The sequence below is a fragment of the Dipodomys spectabilis genome, unplaced genomic scaffold (assembly GCF_019054845.1).
Source record: "Dipodomys spectabilis isolate Male_0828 unplaced genomic scaffold, ASM1905484v1 ptg000124l, whole genome shotgun sequence".
In the NCBI taxonomy this organism is placed as follows: domain Eukaryota; kingdom Metazoa; phylum Chordata; class Mammalia; order Rodentia; family Heteromyidae; genus Dipodomys; species Dipodomys spectabilis.
In genome coordinates, this window is record NW_024870801.1 from 55039 (window position 1) to 78465 (window position 23427).

Below are 23427 nucleotides of genomic sequence, written 5' to 3' on the forward strand. Positions count from 1 at the left end.
GGTGCTGTACTGCACCTCCAGATTCCCAGCTGGGAGTGTCACCCAAGTACAGAGCACAGGCTTTCTTGGAAGAGAGTGCACTGCTGGCTCACTCATGCACAAACGCTTCCGCTGGCCTAGATTGGAGGTGGACTTGAGTCCTTTAATTTACATTTGTGTGTTAGACAAAACGCAGGCCCTGGGCACCTGGACGAAATGCAGGCTGGCAGGCCGGTGTGCACCCCGTTCTCCATGGCTCACGGGCTCACTCCCACGCCTGACCACATCCCACTCCCAGCTTCTTACCTCATCAGGTGCCCCGCTGCCTGGGAAGAAGTTCCCATCGTCATAGCGGTGCAGGGACACATAGAGCACACTGGGATCACTGTAGAAAGCCTGCTGGGTTCCATTCCCGTGGTGCACATCCTGAGGGACCAGGAGAGCCGGCTCAGGCCACCGGGCCTCACACCTGGGCCCTCACTGTTCAGCTGGACCCCTCTATGCCCTGGGGTGACAGCTCACTCTGGGAGATGGCCTGACACCTCCAAGTGGGCCAGGCACCCCGGCAGGATAGATGAGGGGCACATGCAGGACTGGAGATTCATGAGGAGCTGAATGGGCTCTGTTGTTTCAGCCACACCCAACTGTGTATCCACAGTGAACCATCCAAAGGGAGGTCTCTGTGGCCTGGCTGCTCACGGGCACCTGTTGAGCATCACTCCATGCTGGAGCGTGCCTGGAACCACGTGGCTACCAGTGACAGGGCCCAGGCTCCCATACTGCTCTCGGAGGGAGCTAAGACAGGTCCCTGCGCTTCCTGAAGGGCTGTGCCCGTCCTTGTCCTGGAACATGGGAGGTGGTTCCCAGAATTAGTGGGGCTGGGCGGCCATGTTTTACATGTGCGTGTGTGTGTGTGTGTGCGCGTGAGCCACCTAGGGGTTCTAGCTGGGAATCTTTTAGAGGTTGGTTTCGTGCTGTGGGAATGTGGTACTTCCACACAGATGGTCAGTGCTGGGCTGTATCCAGAGGAGCCAGGGGCACCACCATATGCATTTACCTACAGGATGGCCACAGAGCCATCTACAGTACACAGGAGGCTGGCTGGGCCGTCCCTAGTACACAGCTAGCTCACTCTGGCTAGGCCCACTATGAGGTCCCCTGTATACAGCTAGGCCACTATGCTGTCCCAGTACGTGGCAAGCACACGGCTGGGCCCGCTACGCAGCTCCCAGTGCGTGGCTAGCACACGGCTGGGCCCGCTACGCAGCTCCCAGTGCGTGGCTAGCACACGGCTGGGCCCGCTACGCAGCTCCCAGTGCGTGGCTAGCACACGGCTGGGCCCGCTATGCCCCTGGCTACACTACACTGCTCTGTGGGAATCTCTCTCTGCTCCCTAAGGGGCTAGGGAGGTTCTCAGGGCTTGCTGGCTCACTGGTGCCAGCTGAGAAGAGGAAGAATTCCCCTGCCTTGCCTGGCTTTGCGATCTTGGCCAGGCAGGAGCCTGCTACCTACAGCCTGAGCGCTGGCTCCTCTCCTGAAGTTGAAGGATTTCTGCGACACCAATCAGCCCCACCAGCGTGTCTGCTCTTTCCCCTTTAGAATGCATGGCGTAAGTCATAAACGCCAAACTGAAAGGTGTGTGTGCGCGCAGGCACGCTGCTCAAAGAGGAATACTGAAATGAACACTGAATGCTGTGCTATTTTTGGAATTCGGGTTCAGCCAGAGGCAGCTGTTCCAGGCCATAAGGTGTTGCCTCCCACAGGAAGCTCAGCCGTGTCTTGTAGTACAAGCTAGGCACTCAAGTGGGCTGGGGGGTGGGGGGTGGGGCGCGCTGAGAACCACGCTCAGCCTGTAGCTGGGTGGGCCCACATGCTCAGACCAGAGGCCCAAGGCCAAGGCCAAGCACCACACCCCCAACTTCCGCCTTCCATCAGTGGGTGCTGTGGCTCAGTCCTGGCCACATGCTCAGACCAGAGACCCGAGGCCAAGGCCAGGTAGCACATCCTGGACTTCTGCCTTCCATCAGTCAGTGCTGGGGCTCAGTCCTGGCCACACTCTCAACCCTGAGTCATCTCTACTGCAGGTCAGAGCCCACACACACTGCCAGAGGCCATGAAACACACCCCTCTCTGATCTCTGACATGGGTTCCAGAAAGTTCAGTTCTCTAAGTTCCAGGATCAGTGGAGGTGAAGGTCTGCCTCAGCCAGGCTGTCTGCTCTAGAGACAGGCATGTAGGCCCTTCCGGGCTCCCCTGGGAGGCTGGGCCACTCACCCAGTCAACGATGAGGATCTTGCTCACATTCAGCCTCAGCTGGAGAAGCTTGGCCGCCACTGCCACGGAGTTGAAGTAACAAAACCCCCTGAGGAAGGAGAAGGGTGTCAGGACTATGACAAAATTGCCTGTTCCCTGTTTCTACACAACTTGCAACGCAGCCATCCAAAGCCCAGGAGAGTCTAGAGGGCTCAGGTGGAAGGCGGCAGGCCATTTCTAGCCGCTGGGGGGTGGGGATGACAACCTTAACTGATGGTGCTGACCAAGGAGACGTGAACATACAGACACACACGTGTACCAGAGACACACACCAACCCGATACTCAGAGGCACACCTACAGACACACAAACGTATGTATACATATACAGACACACACGGGCACCACTCAGATACACAGAATAACCACATGCACCACAGATCAGATGATACACACCACCTGGATATAGACATACATGCAGATACAAATACATTCACACACTACAGATATACACACCACACAAACACACATGTAAGATACACACATATACACACTACATATGTAAACATACCACACACAAGCACATGGATACACATACACACCAGACAGATATATACACACATCACACATGTACACAAACATAGTAAAAATACACATATGTATCACAAAGATGTACACACCACAGATAAGCACACATTTACAAACACTGTGCAGCTCTACACACAGACACATACACAAACACAAAAATTAATACACATACATACAAGCACAAATCAACAAATATGCATACCGCACAGATGTATACAAACTATGTAGCTACAGAGACACAGACAGGCATATGTATACACACACCCACACAGAAACAGTGAGGCACAAATAAGCGTGCATACTGTGTGAAAATCCCATGTGCAATTCTTGTGAGTGAGGGTGGGAGACTGTTTTCATGATTGCTGTACTGACCCATGTTTGGGGGGTTGCGGAGAGGGGATAAGTTCAGAAATTTAAAAACATACACCAAAGACACACTCACATACTACACAGACACACACTAACATGGAAACACATGCATACCACACATATATACACCATCGATATATCCATACATTATACAAATATACAAATGTACAGATACCACACAAATACTAAATATACAGCCATCTACATGCACAAAACACAGGCACACATGATACAGTTGTACATGCAGAGATACACAGTATAACTGTGGACACACACACCCTGAGGCACACACAGCACACGCACAGCATTCTTGCCTACGCTCAGGGGTGACGGGTCTCTAACAGCAGCTCACACTTAACTTTCTGTATTCTAAGACACCTCATGGGGTAGAGGTGAAGAGAGCTGTTTCAGCCTCTGTCTTTGGCGAAGCCCAGGCTGCCCTGCACATACGCTTCCCCACTGCTGACCACATGACTAGAGTTCCATGTGGCTCCTAGAGATGGCATGCTTGGACAGCCTAGGGGCTTGCACCCTAGCTGGCAAAGGCAGCTGAGAGGAAGCTACAGGTCCAGGACCCCTCTCACCATGTCCAGGTGGCCGGCACCAGCACTGGCGCTCATCAATACCGCCAGGTAGCAACGCCACGCCTCACCTGTCGCACATCCTGACGGGGGTGTCAGGGTGCCGGGATGCCAACTGAGGACACACCCTGCCGTGGCCATGGGAGTATCTACTGGTCAGAAGCTACAAGGCCAGGCACGACGTGGTCTGTAGGACTGATGGCGACTGTTGGAAAGCGAGGGGCCATAGGAACCTGTTTCCTCTCCCGAGTGCAACAAAAGCAGCAACCATCTGTGATTTCTCTGGACCAGTATCCCTGGGGCCTTCTTTCCTATCACCTGACCTTTCCTATCATCTTCCTAACAGCCTCCAGGGGAGCCGACAGGCCTTGCGGCCTGGGCTCCTCATCCACCCAGGGGCCCTTCGCTAGAGACCTCCTCAGCTGTGGGAAGGAGCCAGCGACACGCCCAAGGCTCGGGGTGCAGGGGGATGGAGGGTTGAGAGGGCCCAGATGAGCCTACCCCGCTTCCCACCATCACTCACATGGGGGTGCTCTCCTCAGCATGATGTCCTGGGGGGCGGACCACAGCAAAGCCGTTCTGTGAACACCAGACAGTGGGAGACAGTGAAAAGGGCATGTTGTACCCACAAGAAAGTCGTTCCAAACTCAGACACTAGAGAAGGTGCCCCCAACATGGACGGCCTTCCATAAAGTGTGGGCACATCCCTGCCTCACTCCAGCTCACTTCCCGGGGGTGGACATTGTGGTCTGCACCGGCCCCTGCCTCCTTCCAGCTCACCTCCCGGGGATGGACACTGTGGCCTGCACCAGCCCCTGCCTCCTTCCAGCTCACCTCCCGGGGGTGGACACTGTGGCCTGCACCACGCCCTGCCCTCCTTCCAGCTCACCTCCCGGGGGTGGACACCCATGGAGCCTGCACTACCATTCCCATGAAGAAATGCTTGGGGACTAGTATCTGCATAGCTGCACCCCCCCCTCCCCCATTATTCATGCCTTGAAGACACCATAATACGGCAATACAATAGGCAAACTAGGAGGCTGTCATGGAGCTCAGAGGGGCTGGCCAACCACGAAGGACCCCACCGGGGTGCAGTGAGCTACCCCAGGGAGCAGGCTACCCCAGGGCGCAGGCTCAGGACAGGGCAATGGTGAGGCTGGGCACATTCAGACTCAATACTGCAATCCTACGTCCTAACTCCTGCCCTTGCAGTCCATCCCCGGCTCTCCAGGTGCTGTCTGCAGGTAAGTGCAGGTGCTAAGCAGCAGCGAGCGGTGCATGGAACCGCAGGAGGCGAGGGTATGCACCGCAGGTATGCATGGAGCGGCCTCTCGGTGCCCGGAGGCAGCGAGCTCCCCGGAGTGCTCAGCTTCTGCTGGGGCATAGGTCTCCTTTCCTGTCTCCTGTGGAGGAGCCTGCAGCCCTCTCAGTTGTGAGCTGGGCCAGCTCCTTTTTTCAGGGATATCCATTTCCTTTGTGAGAGGGGCAGACATAAGCCACAGACATTCCAGCTTGGGGAAATCGATACACTTCTCAAAAATAGACAAGCAGGCCTCAGCAATGGACCTGAGCTCTCAGTGTACGGCTGGTCTGGAAACCTCGTGTCTGCCGCCGTGAGCTCGCCACGCTTGAGGGCTCTTCTGAAGAGCTACGTGTGGTGACGGCTTTGGATAGGACACTCACGCTGTGTCAGAGCTCAGGACCAATGCAGTGAGGAGAGGTCTGTGCACCCATTAGGAAGGGAAGTGGGTTTGAGTATAATAGAGGGGGAAAAGCCTAGGTGTGGCTTCTGGGTGCAATAAGTGCTCGAGAGACCTCTGAGTGCCAGTGTAAGCCAGAGCAGAATGTCCAGGCATCTGGACAACTCTCTCTCTCATCACAGAGCACTCTGTGAATTTCATTGTATGGGTGCAGATTCATGCAAAGGCAGGCATGTAAATCCAGCTGCCACCCACTGAGCCAGCTATCACTGTTACTTTAAAATGAATACTTAAAAAATATATGGTTAATCAGATGAGCTAAGTCAGTGAACCGAAGCCCTTTGGGTGTCTTAAGGATTGTGAAGAGGACAAACAGCTCCCAGGCCCAAACCTGTGACCTGAACAATATTCCCACTGCATGAAGAGCATCCAGGACTTGTCTTGATGTGAGCTGCCTCCCACCAGTCCCGACTGAGCGTGGTCACAAGGTGGGGGGTGTGGGGGGGAGAGGGTGGTCACTACAGGCCGCCCTCCCCTGGGGACCCGGCCCTGCCAGGCTCTGACTGACCTTCAACTCCCCTGTAACCACCTTGAAGACCAACTCCACCACGCACCCCACTGCGAGGCGGGCCGCCCCTGATGAGTGCACCTCATTCCATATGGTGTCGCTGTCCACCTGTAGAGACAACAATCCCAGAGCCACATCCTGAGGGGCTGCCAAAGTCCCAAGACTGGCTCTGCTCTGGGCCTGCCAGAGCGTGGCCTTTCACCAGGGCAGACAGCTTACTCTGGAGCTCATCACGTTCTTTAACATGCACCGGAACATACAAATACAAACAGAAGAGTAAATGAGTAGCCTTTCTCCTCCGGTTGCCTCCACTGGGAGGTAGAACTAAGGACACCACGGGTGCGGAGTGCCTTTCTGTTGACCTGCAAGTGTAGTCAGGAGAGCATGCTAGCCAGGAAGATGGCGCGCCAGAGCGGTTAAACAGTGGTCTCTTCAGACCAGGGCTTCTGTACTCACGGAAGCTCTTGCTATTACCAGCTGTGCTTAAATGGGACTGGAGCCTAAGCAGGAGCTCTCCCTGGGGTTGGGGGTCCTCCTATTGCCAACTTCCAATGCGAAGGGTAAACGGGCCAACAAGTTCACCTACTGTGCTCAACACAAGATGCATTTTTAAGGCCTAGCTCACAGGAGAGACAGAAAACAGATTCTGACAGGAGTGTGCATCTACAGAGCAGCCCTCGGTGGGAGCCAGACCCAAGCACTGAGCAGCTATTCCAAGTATTCCTTGGGCAGAAAGTCTAGTGAGCCACCTCAGACCTGGGCTTGTGCCCTGCCTGGGGGAAGGTGCTGCTCCTGCCTGGCTGGGCCGTGCCATGCGGTTCCATTCAGTACAAAGCAATCGGATGGCCTCTGAACACTGACTGCTTTGAAACTCCAGCGGGAGCCACCTGCCCAGGCCTGACAGACACTCTGTGGGGAGGCACGGACCTCCCCACTGCCTGATGATTTAAGATTCTTTGATAAGCTAAAGAAATTCCTAGAAGGGATATGCAGTGAGGGTTATTCTCTCCAGTGATCAAACCTCAACATTCTTTAAATAGCTTCCAAATGTCCAAAGAACCAACTAGTGTCGACCGTGCTCACTGTTCCCAAAGCGCTGAGATGACCGCTTCAGCTGGGGATAGCGCCGTGTGCCACCTACGGAAGCACTGTGCGCACAGAACAGCTGGCTGGTCACTTCCGCTGGAGAATCGACTCACTGAAATCAAAGGTTGCCAGCACTACAGCACAGACTCCATCAGCTGCCCGGGCCCTCCAGGGCCAGCAACTCTTGAGGCAGGCTAGGCTGAGGCTGCACCCTGGAAGCCAAAATGACTTGACTGAGATGACTTCCTTTCCAAACGCACGGAGGGGCTGATGGACAACACCGGCCCCGTCTGTGGGGCCTTCTGGGCGCTCTGCTCTCCTGGGCACTTCCTGCAGAGAGCAGGGGCCAACCTCAGCCCTGCCACAGGACAGCAGGTGGTTAGTGTCCCCCGACAGTCCGACAAGCCCGTCCTGCTGCTCCAGAACCTAGATGTCGAGTCCACTGCATCCTGACTTGGGCACACAGTGCTGGAGGACGGCCCGAGACAGGCACAGAGGTGCCCGACTCCTGAAGGAACAGGCAGGGGGGGCATGGGAGACGCAGGGGAGCATGTGGGCCTGGGGGGGTGGAAGCGCGGGTTGAGCTGGGGCGCTGGGAGCCACGGCAGGGTGTGTGTGCGCCCGCAGAGCCTGGGCCCCACTCACAGGCAGGGCTGGGGGAGGGCGCCCACGGAGACTCAAGGACACAGATTCTCACTAATTTAGAACTTGTAATAAAGTGGGAGGGGGGAAGCAAAGTAGAAGTTTCTTTCATATGGTTTGCAAAAAAGGTCAAAACCATTAAAAACCTATATTGAACTGTGAGGACAGGATGCATTGGAAGCTCTGGAAGCAGCACTGCACAGCTTCACGCTGAAGAGGGGCTGCCTTCTCCTCCTGTGGAAGCCTCGGTGCCCTGACTGCTCCATGGGATACCCTAGTGGCTGGCCCTGCTTCTGGAAGACACTGGGTTGGAGCTGTAGCCGCGTGTGATCCGAGGCCACAGCTTCCCTCCCGGTAGAGGTCCACGGAGAAGGCGAGCACAGTTCCGCCTCTCACTTGCCTGGGCAGTACCCACTGGCGCCATCAGTGTACATCTGTGCCCGCGTGAGCGGCAGCGCTGGCTGGTCCAAGGGGCTGCGGGGCTCAAGCCCCACACCCCCAGCGTGAGCGGCAGCGCTGGCTGGTCCACGGGGGCCGCGGGGCTCAAGCCCCACGCCCCCAGCGTGAGCGGCAGCGCTGGCTGGTCCACGGGGGCCGCGGGGCTCAAGCCCCACGCCCCCAGCGTGAGCGGCAGCGCTGGCTGGTCCAAGGGGCTGCGGGGCTCAAGCCCCACGCCCCCAGCGTGAGCGGCAGCGCTGGCTGGTCCAAGGGGCCGCGGGGCTCAAGCCCCACGCCCCCAGCCTGCGCTGAGCTGTCCTCTGCAAATCACCAATTCTGTCTTGCACAGGTCTGCTGGCTGCAGGGTAATGCAAACCCAAATCTTTTGAAGTCTGGCCAAAAATTTGCCCCGAATTAAGAGATTGTAGGCTATTTACAATACAAAATAAAATAACTCTTGCAGGGCTCAGCGGTGGTATGAATAAACGCCGTTTATTCTTTTTCTGATGGGATAATGTTCAAAGCAGTGATTTCTGTAAAGACTCAGGAAGAAAACAATTTCGTCTCATTTCCATAACAGAACCCAGACCTGGCCTTCACCTTGCAGTCCATGATTACACACACGGCGCGGTTCCGGCAACCCTGTGCACGTGCCACGGGAAACACGCAGTCAGCCCATCGGCCAGAGCCTCTGCCCGCTCCGCAATGTGCCGTTCTCCTGGGAGGGCCCCGCCCCGCTCCATCCCAGGACCGAGCCAGGGGAGACCCTTGGCTGTCAAGGGGAGGCTTGTGGGAGGCTGGGCCGGCCCTGCACACATGGGAGTGGATCTCCAGCCAGGAACTTGTCCCTTGCCATTCCTGTGCGCCTGGCCGTTTCCCTAAGTGCCTCGCTTAGAACATCATCTCCTCCAAAGAAAATAAAGGGATGAGAGTCCAGTGCAGCCCCACTAGCTGCCTTGCAAACATCAAATGGCCCACCAGTATCCTGAGTGGAGAACTTTGCCCAGAGCCTCAAATTGAAAAACGGACACACAACAAGCACATCCTGCCCAATGAGGCGCTGGGACCTGGGTGTGCTTCACCAGTGTCACTGCAGACCCAGAAGCAGAGAGACAAGTCTGCACACAGGCTGCACAGGAGCCACGGCCCAGCAGGCCTGTGCTGTGCGTGCCGGATCACCTTCCCAGAGAAAGGTGTCCAAGCCCAGCGATCCAAACGCTCATGACTTGCAGTGCTTTGAAGCCACAAACGGGCACCTCTGCCCACAACCCTGTTCATGGAAAACACCTGGTAGCAATTACCCATTCCAGGGAGAGTAGGGCAGTGATTTTTGTAACCACTGGGACTCTGAGAACAAACAGGACATTATTTACACATTAAAGAAATACTTACCCCGACACCACCGCAAGGAAGCCTGACAAACACTGAGGTCAGCGATCCTGCAGGGAGAGAGAGAGAGGTCAGTGATCCCACAGGGGGAAGACAGACAGAGAGGGGGTGTGTGTGTCAGCGATCTTGTGGGGGGGGGGGAGAGAGAAGGGGGGGAGGGAGGGAGGGAGAGAGGGAGAGAGGTATCAGTGATCCTGCAGAGAGACAGGTCAGTGATCCTGCTGGGTGAAAGAGAGGTCAGTGATCCCATGGGGGGGGGGGGGGGTAGTGGGAGGGGAAGAGGAGAGGGAGGGAGTGTCAGCGATCCTGCAGGGAAGGAAAAAGCAGGGCAAGAGAGGCAAGGGCAGCACTGGCTCGGGAGCGTTCTGTGGCATGGTGGGACCTGCTGGTGCGCAGCTCGGCTCTCCATGTCACCCAGTGGCCCAGCCTCAGCCTCACTACCTGGTGGCCCAGCCTCAGCCTCACTACCTGGCTCCACAACTCCCATTCTCCAGGGTGTCACCCTTCCTTGGCGGGGAGGAACTCCTGCTAGTGCTCGGTGTTCCTGCTGCCTCCATAGAAAACCCGATTTCCAGACCCCAGCCTTGGCTCCCTGGGGAACTCTACTTGCCAGTTCAGCTCCCAGCATGGGTCAGAGGTCTGGAGACCCAGCTCCTCCACTGTCCCCACCCTCCCCCGGCTATGGAGGAGAGAACAGGGCTGGAACAGGAGGAATGAGGTCTGTGGTGGGGAGGGCCAGACACCAGCCGTGCTTCCCCACTAGTCATCTGACTGGGAGGCCATAGCTGCGGCCTGTGCCCTCCTGCATCACGGAGTACTCAGATCTGACTCCCTTTCCCTGGACCAAGTGCTCCCAGAGTAGGGACTGTCTCTTTCCTTGTGTGGCCCTAACAGTGGCAGAATGCAGGACATGAGTCTAAATTCTGGCCTCTAGAGTGTCCAGGCTCCAGCAAGGCTTTCATCCCTCAGGAGCTGGCCCAGAAGAGCCAGGTCCTTTCTGCCCCTTGCTCTCCACAGCCCAGTTGCTTCCTGGATCCATGGCACTTGGTGTGCGCCAGGGTCCCAGGTTTGCTTGATCTAACAGGTCCCACAGGCAGCATGGGACCCCGCTTCCTGGACTTGGCAGGGCCGTGTCCACAGCTGGAGGGCCCACACTCCCTCTGTCCTGTGAAACCTGCTCTGAACCTCAGATGCACACAGAGCATGGGCCGCCTGGTGGCACAGGAGAGCAGGCCTAGGGGACAGCTGGGGCCTGCATGAGAGCTGTACTTCCTACTACAGGCCCTGGTGACAGCCAGGACTTGAGTGAGCTCACTGGAAATGAGGGCCCTGTGACACACGCAGACCTTTCCACAGGAGGGTTCTCAGCCAGCCGCGTCTGTGCTGAAACAACAGTAACTGAGTACTTAGGTGATCCTGCTCATTATCTCCATAGGAGGCTGTTCCGCTACACTGTGCATCTACCAGCTGCCCATGCATCCTGCCCCCGAGAATGCCCCGACTATGCCCGCCCGTGGCTTGTGCCTGCCCGCCACCACCAGGACTGGGTGGCAAACGGGACCTGGAGGCCAGCCTGGAGGACCACACCCACTCCCACCGGCTGCTCACGGCTGGTTGGCTGGCTTTTCTGGAGGTGTGGGAAAGACACGGACCTTCCCGAGCACTTCCAGTTCATCACTGGCTTGCTCAGGCTCTGCCAACCTGCACTGTCCGCAGCCGCTCTGGGCCAGGCTCCCTTTCTAGGTTGTGTGGTGTCAGATGCTACCAGGAAACAAACCCCTGGATCCAGAATAGCGAGCAGCACTCTCTGGTGTCTGCAAACTAACTCAGTAGAGTTTGTGCTCCTGGTGTGTCCCTGTGGGAGCAGCAAACTACAAAGGGCTTTTTGCCTATGGTATAGCAACCTGTGAATCCAATTAAAAGGAAAAATCACAGCAGCATTTAAGCACCTAATTAGGGTTATGGCAGCATGATTTGAGATACCTTAACTATTACTATGTTTGAAAAGTATAAACATGGATCGCAGGTGGTACGAAGGCAATGGACCAAGGAACGTCAGTGCCCTTTGGGCAGATGAAAAAAAGCACAAAAGTCAGCAGGAAAGAAAAGGACACAATGGGCCATCACCTCCACAGCTCCCCCCCCCACACCGGTGGGGCTGCAGTACCACGTGGCTGGCACAGCTGATGCACCAAGACAGCTGTTATGGGGGCAGAAGATTCAGGGTAAACTCCTCAACCAAGAAACCAAACCATGGCAAGGGCTGGCCGGGGCCAACGAAGGCTTTGATCTGAGGACCAGAATGCCAGGCAATCTCCAGTCAGTGGTGAGAAAGCTCCAAGCTCTCACACTCGGACCTTTCTTATCTCCAAGTTCACATATGGCTAATTTTTGTACTTCTGTCTTGATCATCTTAAATCTAGTTTGAAATTGGCTTAAGCATCTAGAACATGCTCCCATTGGTGACTTACGCCCTGTTACCTCCGGCTTGGAAACTATTCTCTGCCCTGCTGAATATCCCACGTATGGGATGGCCAATGGACCCTTGGTGGTGGGTTGGGCCACGATAGACCTTCTGGAGACAGCAGAGTGAGGGCCGCCTGGGCGAGGCACCTAACTACCATCCTGAGGGGAGATGCTGGCAGGCCTGACCGGAGGCCATCCAGCAAAAGCCCCTGTGGAGTCCATGCTGTGGCAGCACCACACTCTGTGGCAAAGATCTGGTCTCTTGTGGGACACACAGGTAGCCTCTCCTTCGCTGGAGACTGCCAGAGGACGCCCAAAGGAAAGCAGTGGCCCCTTCCTCGCCACGGTGCTTGGTCTGTCTCCAGATGCGTAGTGGGCCTGTGCCGCCTCAGGAACTGTCTACCTCTGGCCCTCTGCTCCTGCTGAGTGCAGAGCCTGGGCTGCTCCCTCGCCCAGGCAGATCGCAGAAACAGAACATTTGCTGTGTGTTGGGAAGTCTCTTGCCAGTGTTGGTGGGGGGATAAATGTGGGGGTGCCGAGCCTAGCTGGAGGGCCCGGTCGGGGGCAGACTTGGTGCTCAGGAGCCACCATCCTGCCCCTTCTGCTCAGGACCCTGAGGTCAGGCCTGAGTGCCTGCCAGTTCCTTCTCTTTGCAGACACTGACCTAGAGATGTTGGGTTCCATGGGGGATACCCACGGTCCCCACCCAGGGGGCCTTTGGTTACCAAGAGCCCACCTGATGGAGGCTACTGCGACAGGTTCTAGTCTGGCTTCCCGTCTTCCAGCCAGCTGATGGCACCCAGCCCTGAGTCTGTGGTCCCTGCTCAGAGAGGCTTGGAGCCACAAGGCTGGGTGTCTGCACAGGAGGCCTGGGCTCAGTGGTCTGTACCAATGGGCTCTACCTCCCCTAGTGTTCAGCATGTAGTGGACCCTCAATGCTCGATATGCGTCCAGGGAGCCTGCAGGGTCTCATGAGCTTGTCAAGAGCCCATCGGCCTCTGCTGAAGGCCCCGGTGATAAGGTAGTAAAATACATACCATGTATTTCCACAAGGCCAAGGTCTTCTGTGTGTGTGTGGGGGGGGGGGGGGGTGGGGGAGAGTGAGGGGCAGTGGCACCTGCCAGGGCCACAGCCGCCGCCACCTCCTGGCATGAGCCTGTCCCCATGGAGCCTAAGGAAGTCATGGCCAGGCTTGGGACTCCTGAGGCCTCCTCTCTGCCTCTGCCACAGGAGCCCAGGAGAGGAGCTGTCAACAGGGCAAGGCTGGGTAACATGGGGTGCCCAAGCTTTCCAGAGCAGCCTCTGGGACCCACTCAATGGCTTCAGACTGAAATATCCTAGCGGCCGTGGTGGGGACTGGTTCTCCTCACTGCCTGGCACGGTGCTGTGGAAGAGGGTCCTCCTTCTCCACTGGCCCTGCAGCACCAGAGGGTGATGCCCGCAGCCCCACAGCCTGAGGGGCCGCAGCTCGAGCCCAAACCCAGTAAGGAGGTAAAAGGTCTTGAATACCTAGAAGCTTCTTGCTGTCCAGTTTTTGCCTGTTGAGGGGGTTTGTGCCATAGAGCAGTGCGTGGGCCTCTGAGTGCACGGTCTGCAGCTCCTCCAGCGTGGCCTTCCGTCCACGGATGCACTGCGGGGACACAAGGCAAGACACGCTCACACTGTGCCGTCAGACCGCTCAATGCGTGAGGGGACAGATCCACGTGCAGGCGAGCAGTTACTGGCTTCTTGCTGCACCAGTGCAGGACTATAAAATATTTTCGTGGGCTTGCATTTTAATTACAGCTTTCTACATTTACAAAGGCAGTTCAGCCTTCAAGGTGCGGCCGTTCCCTAGCAGCAATCACAATTCTACTTTCCAGCAGGGCTCACGGTGAGCCGCCTCGCTGGTTTATGCTTCAGGTAAGGAGAACGTGTACGGTTGGCCAGTGGGACACCATGGTCTGGTGATCCTGGACCGCAGGCTGGCTTGCGGTCAGGGTCTGGGCCTGTGTGGCGTAGGGGGCTGGGAATCTGCCTTTCTCTAGCCTTTGGCAAGTCTTCCCATAAAGAACTGTGGGCTATTTTCAGACCTCCCTCAGAAGTGAACAGCAAACGTGCTGCTTTGCAGGTGGAGCGCTTCCTTAACCATTAAAGGAACACTGATTTCTAGCACCAGAGGTCACGGACGAGGGTAAGGCAGGGAGGCTTCAGCACTCCAGCGGTGGCTGCCCGTGTTAACAGGGCAGCACACAGATCCGCACTTACCTGGCCTAGCACCCACTGACCTGCAGGTCTCACTGTGGCAAGGACTGGAGCTCCACCGAAATCCTAGCCTGGAAGTGCTCTCAGGCCACTGGGACACCCCGCCCCCCACTTTTCTGAAAGATGGGGGGGGACGGCGGGGCGGGTATCAGCTTCACCCACGCAGGGCAAAGAAAGATGGGGTAACCTAGTAGATGCTCAGTGAGCAAGAGGGCTACTCTGGAGTTACTCTTTATGGCCATCATCATCAGTTTCACAAAATCAGTTCTTCCCTATCAAACTATCTTGTGTGGGAGAAAAAAAAAAAAAAAAGAGTCAGTGCTTTCTAATTGTGGAACACAGTCCAGGATCCCCTCCACAACCTCGTCTCACCTTCACTCTAGGCCAGGAGGAAGAGGACTGGGGAGCAAGTCTCCTGATGGGCTGCTTTTCTCTTGATTAGGGCTGGCCAGTGCCAGCTTCTGTCTGCAGAGTGTGCAATCAGGCCACACAGTAAGAGGCTACCACAGAGTCAAGTGGCGGTGGCTCAAGTCTGCAATCCTGGCTACTCAAGACATGGAGATGGGAGGCTTTAAAGCCAGTCCCAGCAAAAATGTTCATGAAATTCATCTCTAATTAACCAGTAAAAAGCCAGAAGTGAAGGAGCTATGGTTCAAGTGCTAGAGCACAAACCTTGACCAAAATAGCTAAGAGATAGCACCCAGGCCCTGAGTTCAAGCTGCAATACCAGGAGGAGAAAAAAAAAAGAATTAAAAAAGGGGCTACGGGGAGGGCAGGGGTCTGGCCCTCGTGTGACAGGGAGGCCGGTTACGTGGTGGGAGCAAGGGAAGAAAGACCAGACCATCTGCTCTGCCCGCTGGGTCTCTGGATAAGAGTTTCAAGTGTAGCAACAGATTTTAAGTTAGAACAAAAGGAAGAATCAAAGTACTTAGGCTTGAAAATGTATAAGAGATAGAAAAGACAAGGCTGAACTAGTCAAAGCTTTGGGACCAGATGGGCTACACAAGAGAGCATGAACCCACTTCCCGGTATGAGGTTGTGAGGAGGAGCAATGCCAGGGCATGGTCTTTGCCTCCTTCTAGTTCCTGCGCAAACATGGACGGGTGCTCCTTGAAGCAGATAATCTGTAGCTTTGAGGAAAGAGTTAATCCTATGGTAGCCAGCTCTCTGTACATCTGACCTTGAGCCCTCTTGTTCCATCCCTGCCTTCCTGACAGGTGGACCTAGAGGATGTCATGTTTGAGCCCTCAACTCCAAAGCTGAATGGGCAGCCGCAGCCCCAGCCCCTTCCGTGGGTAGTGGTCCAACACGGCTTCTAGGGCTGCAGATGTTTGAAAGGACTCTGACTGTCCCCAGCACGTCAGGAGGGATCTGGCCACAGCCCTGGCTTGCTAGGATTCTGCCAGCTGTGTTCGAGTCCAGGTGTGACACCAGAGACCCTGCTCAACCGTCGCCTCCCACCAGCCACTGCTTTTCCTCCAACTCTGTATTCCCACACTCTGCCTGGCCCCATGTGCCTTTCTGGTTGAGAAATCACTACCCAGGCCTCTGCTCAAGCTGGCCTCCAGCAAGGGCTGTGGCTGAGTAGCAGGTGTGTGTGAAGGCAGGGAACTTCGGGGTGCCCTGGGCTGTTCCCAGAAGGGGCAGGACATGGGGTCCTCCTAGCATGGCCAGGAACGAGGAAGGCGGTTCATGTGGCTGGTGTCTGTTGGGCAATGCTGCCCCCCAGTGGCACAGCTATTGGCTAAAATCCAGAAGCAGGTGCCCAGGGCCACCCTGCAATGTCCACTGACCTGAAGTCCTGAATACTGGCGGCCTGGGAGGGCAGAGTAGAGCATTTACACTGGAGCTCAGAAACCACCACGCTGCAGAGCACTGAGGTGCTCTGCACCGCAGGACAGGCTGCTACACCAGCTCCATGGGGAGACCTGCTGTGCCCGGCCCGGCCGAGGCTGTGCCCAGGATGGCCAGGAATACTGGGGGGATAGATAGGGACTGTTCAGTCCAGCTCAGCGGGCTTTCAGAGCAGGTGGATGCTCTGGGCATGCCCAGTTCCGCTCCAGATGGGAAGTGAGGCTTGCCCAGGCCATGAGGCCCAGGCCACAGATGCCCTTTGCTCGGTGCCTGCGCTACAGCAAGGCTTGGAGCACACATCTTCCTCCTCAGAACTCAGGACCTGGGAGAAAGGCACTGGCTGGGCCTTTCACAGACATGCCTCTTTCTGCCCAGAAGGTGTGGGTGAAGACTGGGCCCCCACAGTGGCTAGCCCTTCTAAGATGAAATAAGCTCAGCCATTGCCAGGCAGTCAGAGAAACTGAGGGTCAGTATTGAGAGACACAGCAGGGCTGAACCTTCCCACAAGCCTCAGTGGCAGAGGCAGGGAGTGAAGAATTAAGACTCAAAGCAGAGCAAGCAGAGCAATCTGGGATATTGTGATGTTGCTGTCCATGCTGGCCACTGTCTCTTGGGATCTCACTGAGGGAGAATTGAGACTGAGGCTCCATGCACATTCCCAGAGCAACTGTGCAAAACATCAGAACAAGAGAACACGGGCCTCAACAAGAAGCCAGGAGGCCTGATCTGAGAATGTGTCCCTTAGTCTCTGCATCCCACTATCCCCGAAGAGACCTGGGCATAGGTCCTGGGAGCCTGCCCTGGGCAGCTGAGAGCAGCCCAGTGGGGATCACACTTCCCCAAAGCAGCGGGAAGAAGGCACGGACACAGAACATTGAAGGGCAAAGGACAGAGCACTGCTTCCCGCAGGAAGGAATGTGGAAAGCCACTCTGGGCTTTGCTGAGGTTGGGAGACAGTGCATCCTCAAGGGCCCTGGTGCTGGAAGCTTGTCCTGCAGTATGGTGTTACTGAATCTGGGAGTTCATTCAGCAAGAGGTGGGCCGTGTGGGAGGCAATCAGGACAGGAGGGCTCTGGCTCAGGGAGGATCAGAGCTCAGGTCTTGTGTGACCGGGCTAGTTCTCATGAGAGGCGTTGTTATAAAGAATACGGCCCATGCCCTTGGCTCTTCTACTTGTGAAAGACTCCTTTTCTCTTTCTCCGCCACGTTGTGACATACACCAGGCCTTACCACCTTACCAATGCTGACTTAGGACACAGCCTGGACTCCATAGTCACCAGGGCATTGGCCCTGTCCCTCCCATTATCCCGGCACAGGAGCTCAGCATGCTGAGGCCCCTGGTGCCATGGTGATGCCGGCAGTGACGGCAGCCCGCCCGCCCGCCCCTGCGGGCTCGGCGTACCTCACACTTGCTGCGCAGGCCTGTCTCCTGCAGGCGGGACCAGATGCTCTGGATCCTCCCAGCATGCTCAGGGTGGCTGTTGGTGTTCCCACAGGTGCACTGGTGCTTTAGCATCAGCGTGTCATACACAAGGCCTGCAACAGGTTGGAAGTAGCCCAGGTCAGGGAAGCTGTCCAGGTCTGAGCTGGCCATTGCTTTAGTCTGGCCGCTGCCCAGGCCAGTGGCAAACCCTTCCCCCTCCCTGTAGAGACTGGAGAATGGGCAATTCTTTAGAAACATACCAAGGTCACCCTGCCAGGTGGCATGGATGGAGGCAGAGGGAGGCTGGGGTGGGGGCGGCCAGCTGCTCAGCCCCCATATCAGTGGCCCTGCCCGGGAGGTGTGCAGTTGTACCAGACCCAAGTTGTAGGGAAACAGGTGTAAGGAAAGTGCCTTGGAGTCAGACGTCACAGCCTGAGGTCTGAGTGGGAGCAGGAGCGTGGCCTGCAGCGTGCAGGTCTGTGTGCACAGGGCCAGCCTCTACACTATGCAGCTCCAGTGGCTGGAAACTGTTTAAGACACATGGTGCTCCAAGAAGCCCAGGACTCAGGGCCTGCATCAGAGGCTTCTAGAAGCTGGGATGCCTGTGTGGGAGGGAGCAAACCCAGGCCAACTTGTAGGATGTGCACGCGCAAGCCGGCACTGACTGACCCAGAGAGCCCAGCGGAGGGCAGGGCCTCTCTCCTCTCCAGCTCCACTGCCCAGCTTTGCTTAGGGGAACTGGGTGACTGGAATACAACTGCCTTCAGAATCACCCAAGTGAGCTTGACATCACTGTTACGGGAGAAAGCAGCACGGAGACCACGAGGGTGCCCAGGCTTGCAGATCAGAGGCGGGGCAGAGCCGCCAGCGGAAGGCAACAGGAGGCTGCAGAGTGCAGGGAGGGGCCCAGAGGGCGTGAGGCACGAACAAGCGCACAGACAGCCAACCGCCCTGCTGAGAAATACACCTGCAAACTTCCACCCTGCCAATGGCCTGCCGCAGGAAGCGCCAGGCAGTGCCGGTTTCCTCAAGTTCCATCACATTGGCTGTACACAAGCAGATAGTGACTTACCAACTACTACTGTGCCGCTAACTAGCATGTGTAGGGTCTCCTTCGCCAGCCCCCAAGGACTCTTTGTATGTGGAAAGTGAGCACTGTCCTGGCATGGCTCTGAGCTACATTCTGTTAAGAACACCATTGACTGGCCAACCTTATAGTGAGAGTGCTTGGCCGTGTGACCCTCTACCGTTTTCAATTTCTGAATAATTACTACTAAAAATGACCTCAATATGGACAGTTTCCTTCTGAGGCCTGGGAAGGTAACACGGACGTATTTGCTGGGTGCAGAGTAACAAGTCTGCAAATGAGGCTTGTGGAAGCTGCGGTGACTTGACAGGAGGGCGGCTTAGGCGCCGAAGCAGAGGAGGCAGGGAGCGGTCCCTGGCCCAAGGGCTCTGCTCTCCCGTGGTGTTCAAATGCCCAGTGTGCCGACCACAGCAGCACGCCAAGGAGGCGTTGGTGCCAATGCCATCTACACAGGCGTGAGCGAGAGCACTCGTGCTAAGCGGGGAGAGGAGCCTTGAAGCCTACATGGCACGTGGGGGGTGGGGGGCTGCTCTCTGCAGGAGACCATGGTTCTCTTGAGAGGCAGGCTGAGCTGGTGTTGAGTCTGGGAATAACATTAATAGGGAGAGATCCATGCAGCAGAGCCTGGCTTTGGGGTCCAGGCGACCTGTGCCTCTGGACGGCAAGCCCTGGAGCCCCCTGAAGCCCTGTGCCTCTGGACGTCAAGCCCTGGAGCCCCGGGGGCCCGTGCCTCTGGACGGCTACCCTGGAGCCCCCAGGGGCCCGTGCCTCTGGACGGTGAGCCCTGGAACTCCCTGGAGCCCTGTGCCTCTGGACGGCAAGCCCTGGAGCCCCGGGGGCTCTGGCTGTGACAGTGCTCCCTGCCTGCCGTAGCAGGCCCATGCAGCCTGAGCGGGCTGTGTGTTACCTGTGGTGAACCTTGGCTTGGTGGATGGCTCCTGGACTGACATGGGGAAGGTGGCGGAGGCTGGAGACGACTGTGCCCGGGACAGAGGCCTGTGGCCGCCGAACGACACGGGAATGCCAGCAGCCTCCATGGACGCCTGGAAGTTCCTCAGCTGGTGGATCCGCTGCTGCTCCAACAGGAGGGCTTGCTGTGGGGGGAAGTGGACTGTTGGTGGGTGCTGAAGACCTGCACACGTCACTCAAATGACCACATCCGACCCCGGATGCTCCCTAGAGCCCCGCCACAAGGGCACGTGGCCACAGACAGGACATGGAGCAGGGGCAGAGGGGAGGAGACTCGTGACACACGAGTCCTCATCCCTGAGGACTTGACATCCCAGAAGGAAGCTCCCGCCAAGAGCCACGTGGAGGGCAGCAGGTGGCTGCCACAGTGGGCCACGGTGGCTCCTCTGAGGAGGTGCTGAGCGCAGGAGCAGCTGGGACCAGGTGAAATGATACATCCAGGACTCAGGCCCCGAGGGGGTGGTGACCTCGGACCCTCAGCTGGGGACACCGAATGCTCACTCTGGCGGAAGTCGGTAGGGAGCAGCCAGGCTCTGCCCGTAGCTCTGACCAAGAGTGCCCAACCGGCACGGGCAGCCAGCCAGAGTAAACCCCAGGTGCAGGGGAGCCAGCTTGACTCCAGGCTCGGTCTGGACCATGCCACCACGCTCACTAAGGACAGACTGTGGGAGAAATGAAGGTGTGTACTTGGGGCTCAGGCCCTCAGGGGCCAGATGCCTGCGAGTGTGTGGAAATGCCTTTGGGGACGTGGAGGTGAGTGGAGTGTGGAAGTCGTTGGCCAGGGTTTGGGGACGCTTATGGGACCCAGGAGACAGATTATCTGCCGGCAGAGTGGTGTGGGCGGGGGCCACGGAGGACCAGGAAGATGCTTGGCCCTCCAGAGGTGACTGCTTCTTAGGGCCACCTACACAGCTACAGAGAGACAGCGATGACCGGCCACGATACAGGAGAAAGCAGTACCTCCCACCCAGGTCCTGTCTGAGTGTGGAGAAACCAATTCTGTGCCCTTGGAAGGTCAGGCCAACAAAAAATCTCAGCTGTTCATTAGCAGGGCCTCGCCCGACAGTGCCGGGAGAGCGTCTCAGCCAGGCCTATCTTCCTGCCCTTAGGAATCATGGTCCGAGAGCAGAGAGGAGGGGAGTGAGCACAGGAACATGGGAGCTCCAGGCAGGGGGGCCACAGAGCCTCCAGAAGGAGGGCCCAGAAGAGGCTTCTATAAGCCCCGCCTGCCTCACAACGCGCCTAGCCAGCTCACTGGACCACAGTGGGCCTGATCAACTCTGTGCGCGCGTGCGTGTGCGCGTGTGCGTGCAGGTCTAGCCCATGCCTGATGTTCTGAAGACTCAGATGTCCCATCCCATGCAAACTACCTACTGCCAACACACATCCCGCTAAGGAGCTCTGCTTGGCATTCTCCAGAAGACAGAGGAAGGGTTCCTAGAAAGTGACTTCTGTGTGGAGAATTACCAGGCCTTTCTCTGAGTAAATGCCCATCAACGTAGCAGCCTCTACCAGATACCAACCTTGAAATCAGCTACCAAGACAAGTCACATATCCACATGATGACAAGCCCTCGAATTCCAGTGATAGTGAAGTAAGGAGACTGAGTCTAAATCATTTCTTGCAGCCATCTTGGTGCCTAGGCGGGAGATGGGGGGGGGGGGGGCGGCTGTCCACCCAGCTCCAAGGCCTAGAGGTGAGATAAGCCATCCTTTGAGGTGCAGATGCCTGGCTCAAGGTGAGCTAGGAGGATACTGCTTCAGAGGCATGCAGATGTTATCTTGTTTTCCTAGTGGGAAAAAATTACCCCAAGGTGATAGGCATACCTGGATCCCTGGAGGCAGGGGCAGATACTTGGCTGATAGGTTGCTGAACCTGTCAGTCCAGTGCCTGGGACGGGGTATTTCCTGTGGACCTGACCCCTGACCTGACCCAGCACAGGTACCATGATGCCATGCCACGTGTCTCCGTGACCATTTCCTGTGTCTGTCTTGTCTCCAAGTCACCGTGGCAGCTTAATTCAGCTCTCCAATAGAGCTGAATTGGTTTGCTGGTATAGTTTTTGTTCCTTCTTTCCTCTCTGGCCTGTGTTAAGTGTATTTGTGGGCTGCAGGCCTTTGTTACAATGAGCAGCCTGCTGACTGCTAGTGCCCTAATAAAGACTCCAAGATCCCATCTTCCAAAATGGGGCCTCGCTGACAATTTACCTTACAACAACGGTAAGGGGCTTGCTCCTTCACAGACTTGAGAGCCTATCCGAGATGTGTGAAGGTTGCCCCCCAGGGGCCTGTCCACCAAGGAGAGGTGGTAGACAGAGGTGGATGGCCTGGCCATGAATTACTCTGAGTTGGACCATGGGAACTCTGGCTTTCTTTGGTCATCCTGTCAGTTCCACTGGACTTGGAAAAGCAGAGGTTAGTGTAAGAGGTGCTAATTGAATGGCCTTAGGAATCAGACAGGCTGCCTATAACCAAGAAGGAGGAGACAGCTGCTAGGGACGCCAGTGTGGCCTCTCCTGAGCAAGGCACTCGCAGAATCCAAGCTGGTGCCTGTGCCGCATGGGTGCAGCAGGGGAGGGTTCCACACCCAGGCACAGTGTCAGGTGGGAAGGGAAGCGAACACTACCACCAGGGTCATCTTGTCCTGAGATTTACAAGAGCCAGGAACTGGAGAGGCAGCATCATCCACATGCTGGGGGGGGGGGGGGGAGGGGGGGGAGGGGGGGAGAGAAGGGGGGGGAAGAGGAGGGGGAGGAGGAGGAGGAGGAGGGGGAGGAGGAGGAGGGGGAGGAGGAGGAGGGGGGGGTGCTTAGCTGGACAGCACACTGGTTCCTGTGCCCTCGAGACAAACCCAGGCGGAGAGTCCCATGCTTAAGGTACAATTAAATTCCACTGCTGGCTCACTTCCTGGCCATCGGGCAGAAACAGCCTCCCTGTGGCATTCTGGCTGCTACGTCAGGGTTTCTCACTCATTGGCCAGCTGTCTTCAGTGATTCTGTAGAGTTGGCAGCGTTATATATAACTGGAATGAACAGGTCGTTTACTGAATTTTTCCATCAGTCCCTTTGGAGTTTGGTTATTGTGTGCCTGCATCTTACTGTCTCTGGGCACCCAAGCCATAACACTGTTTTGGATCCACAATGCCAGTTACTCACACCTCTGTGGCCTTAGAGGGGACAGGCTCATGATCAGACTGCCTACATTTTGGACAATTAGAAAGCCAACCTTTCTCCTCAGCTTCAGCAGTATGTGGAATCTCACAAGACCAAGGGAAAACTGCCCCCAGGAGCCTGGAGCCAGGTTTGCAGGACGTGCATACCCAGAGAGGGTGGACTCCAGACCACCTGGGAATGGAGTGTGAAGCAATCCCGCCCCCTCCCTCGTGCGCTAGGCTAGGAAGCCGGGCAAAGCATTCCTATGGGATCAGAGGGAGGCCTCTGAGGGTGTTGCTCTCGCGGCTCTGGCTTTCCTGTACCTGTCTGAAGAGCAGTTCCTGCTCAGTGGGTGGGCGCTGGCCTTGCTCCGCGTCCCGCACAGACTCCGCCTCCTCTTCGTCACTCTCAATGGGTTCCTGCTTCACCTGGATGCTGGCCAATGGGTGGGCCTCCTTCTGTCCGGGGGGCCGGTCCAGGAAGGGCTCATCCAGCAGGGCCTGGTGCTCTCGGAGCTCCTCCTCGGTCTCCTCAGGATGGCTTTCAGGCTGCCGACCTGGCTCACTTGGTTTGGGGATAATCTGCAATGCAGAGGACATGAAGCTCAGGCAGGTGGTTATATCAGAAACGTCAGTCCTTCAG

General features: G+C 56.7%; 1 protein-coding gene across 6 annotated transcripts in view; it reads right to left on the bottom strand.

The window, feature by feature from the left end:
* Positions 1–23427, bottom strand: part of Hdac4 (histone deacetylase 4) — a 245499-nt gene that overhangs the window by 18200 nt on the left and 203872 nt on the right. For 3 of the 6 annotated variants that reach the window (XM_042689060.1, XM_042689059.1, XM_042689063.1), the window contains 9 exons: positions 23109–23366; positions 19573–19759; positions 17558–17691; positions 13567–13687; positions 9595–9641; positions 6037–6144; positions 4292–4347; positions 2254–2341; positions 286–405 (listed from right to left, as the gene is read on the bottom strand). In XM_042689060.1, coding sequence (XP_042544994.1) covers positions 286–405; positions 2254–2341; positions 4292–4347; positions 6037–6144; positions 9595–9641; positions 13567–13687; positions 17558–17691; positions 19573–19759; positions 23109–23366 — 1119 coding nt within the window. The remainder of the gene's footprint in view (positions 1–285; positions 406–2253; positions 2342–4291; positions 4348–6036; positions 6145–9594; positions 9642–13566; positions 13688–17557; positions 17692–19572; positions 19760–23108; positions 23367–23427) is intronic. The other 3 variants (XM_042689062.1, XM_042689061.1, XM_042689065.1) reach the window with 2 other exon arrangements.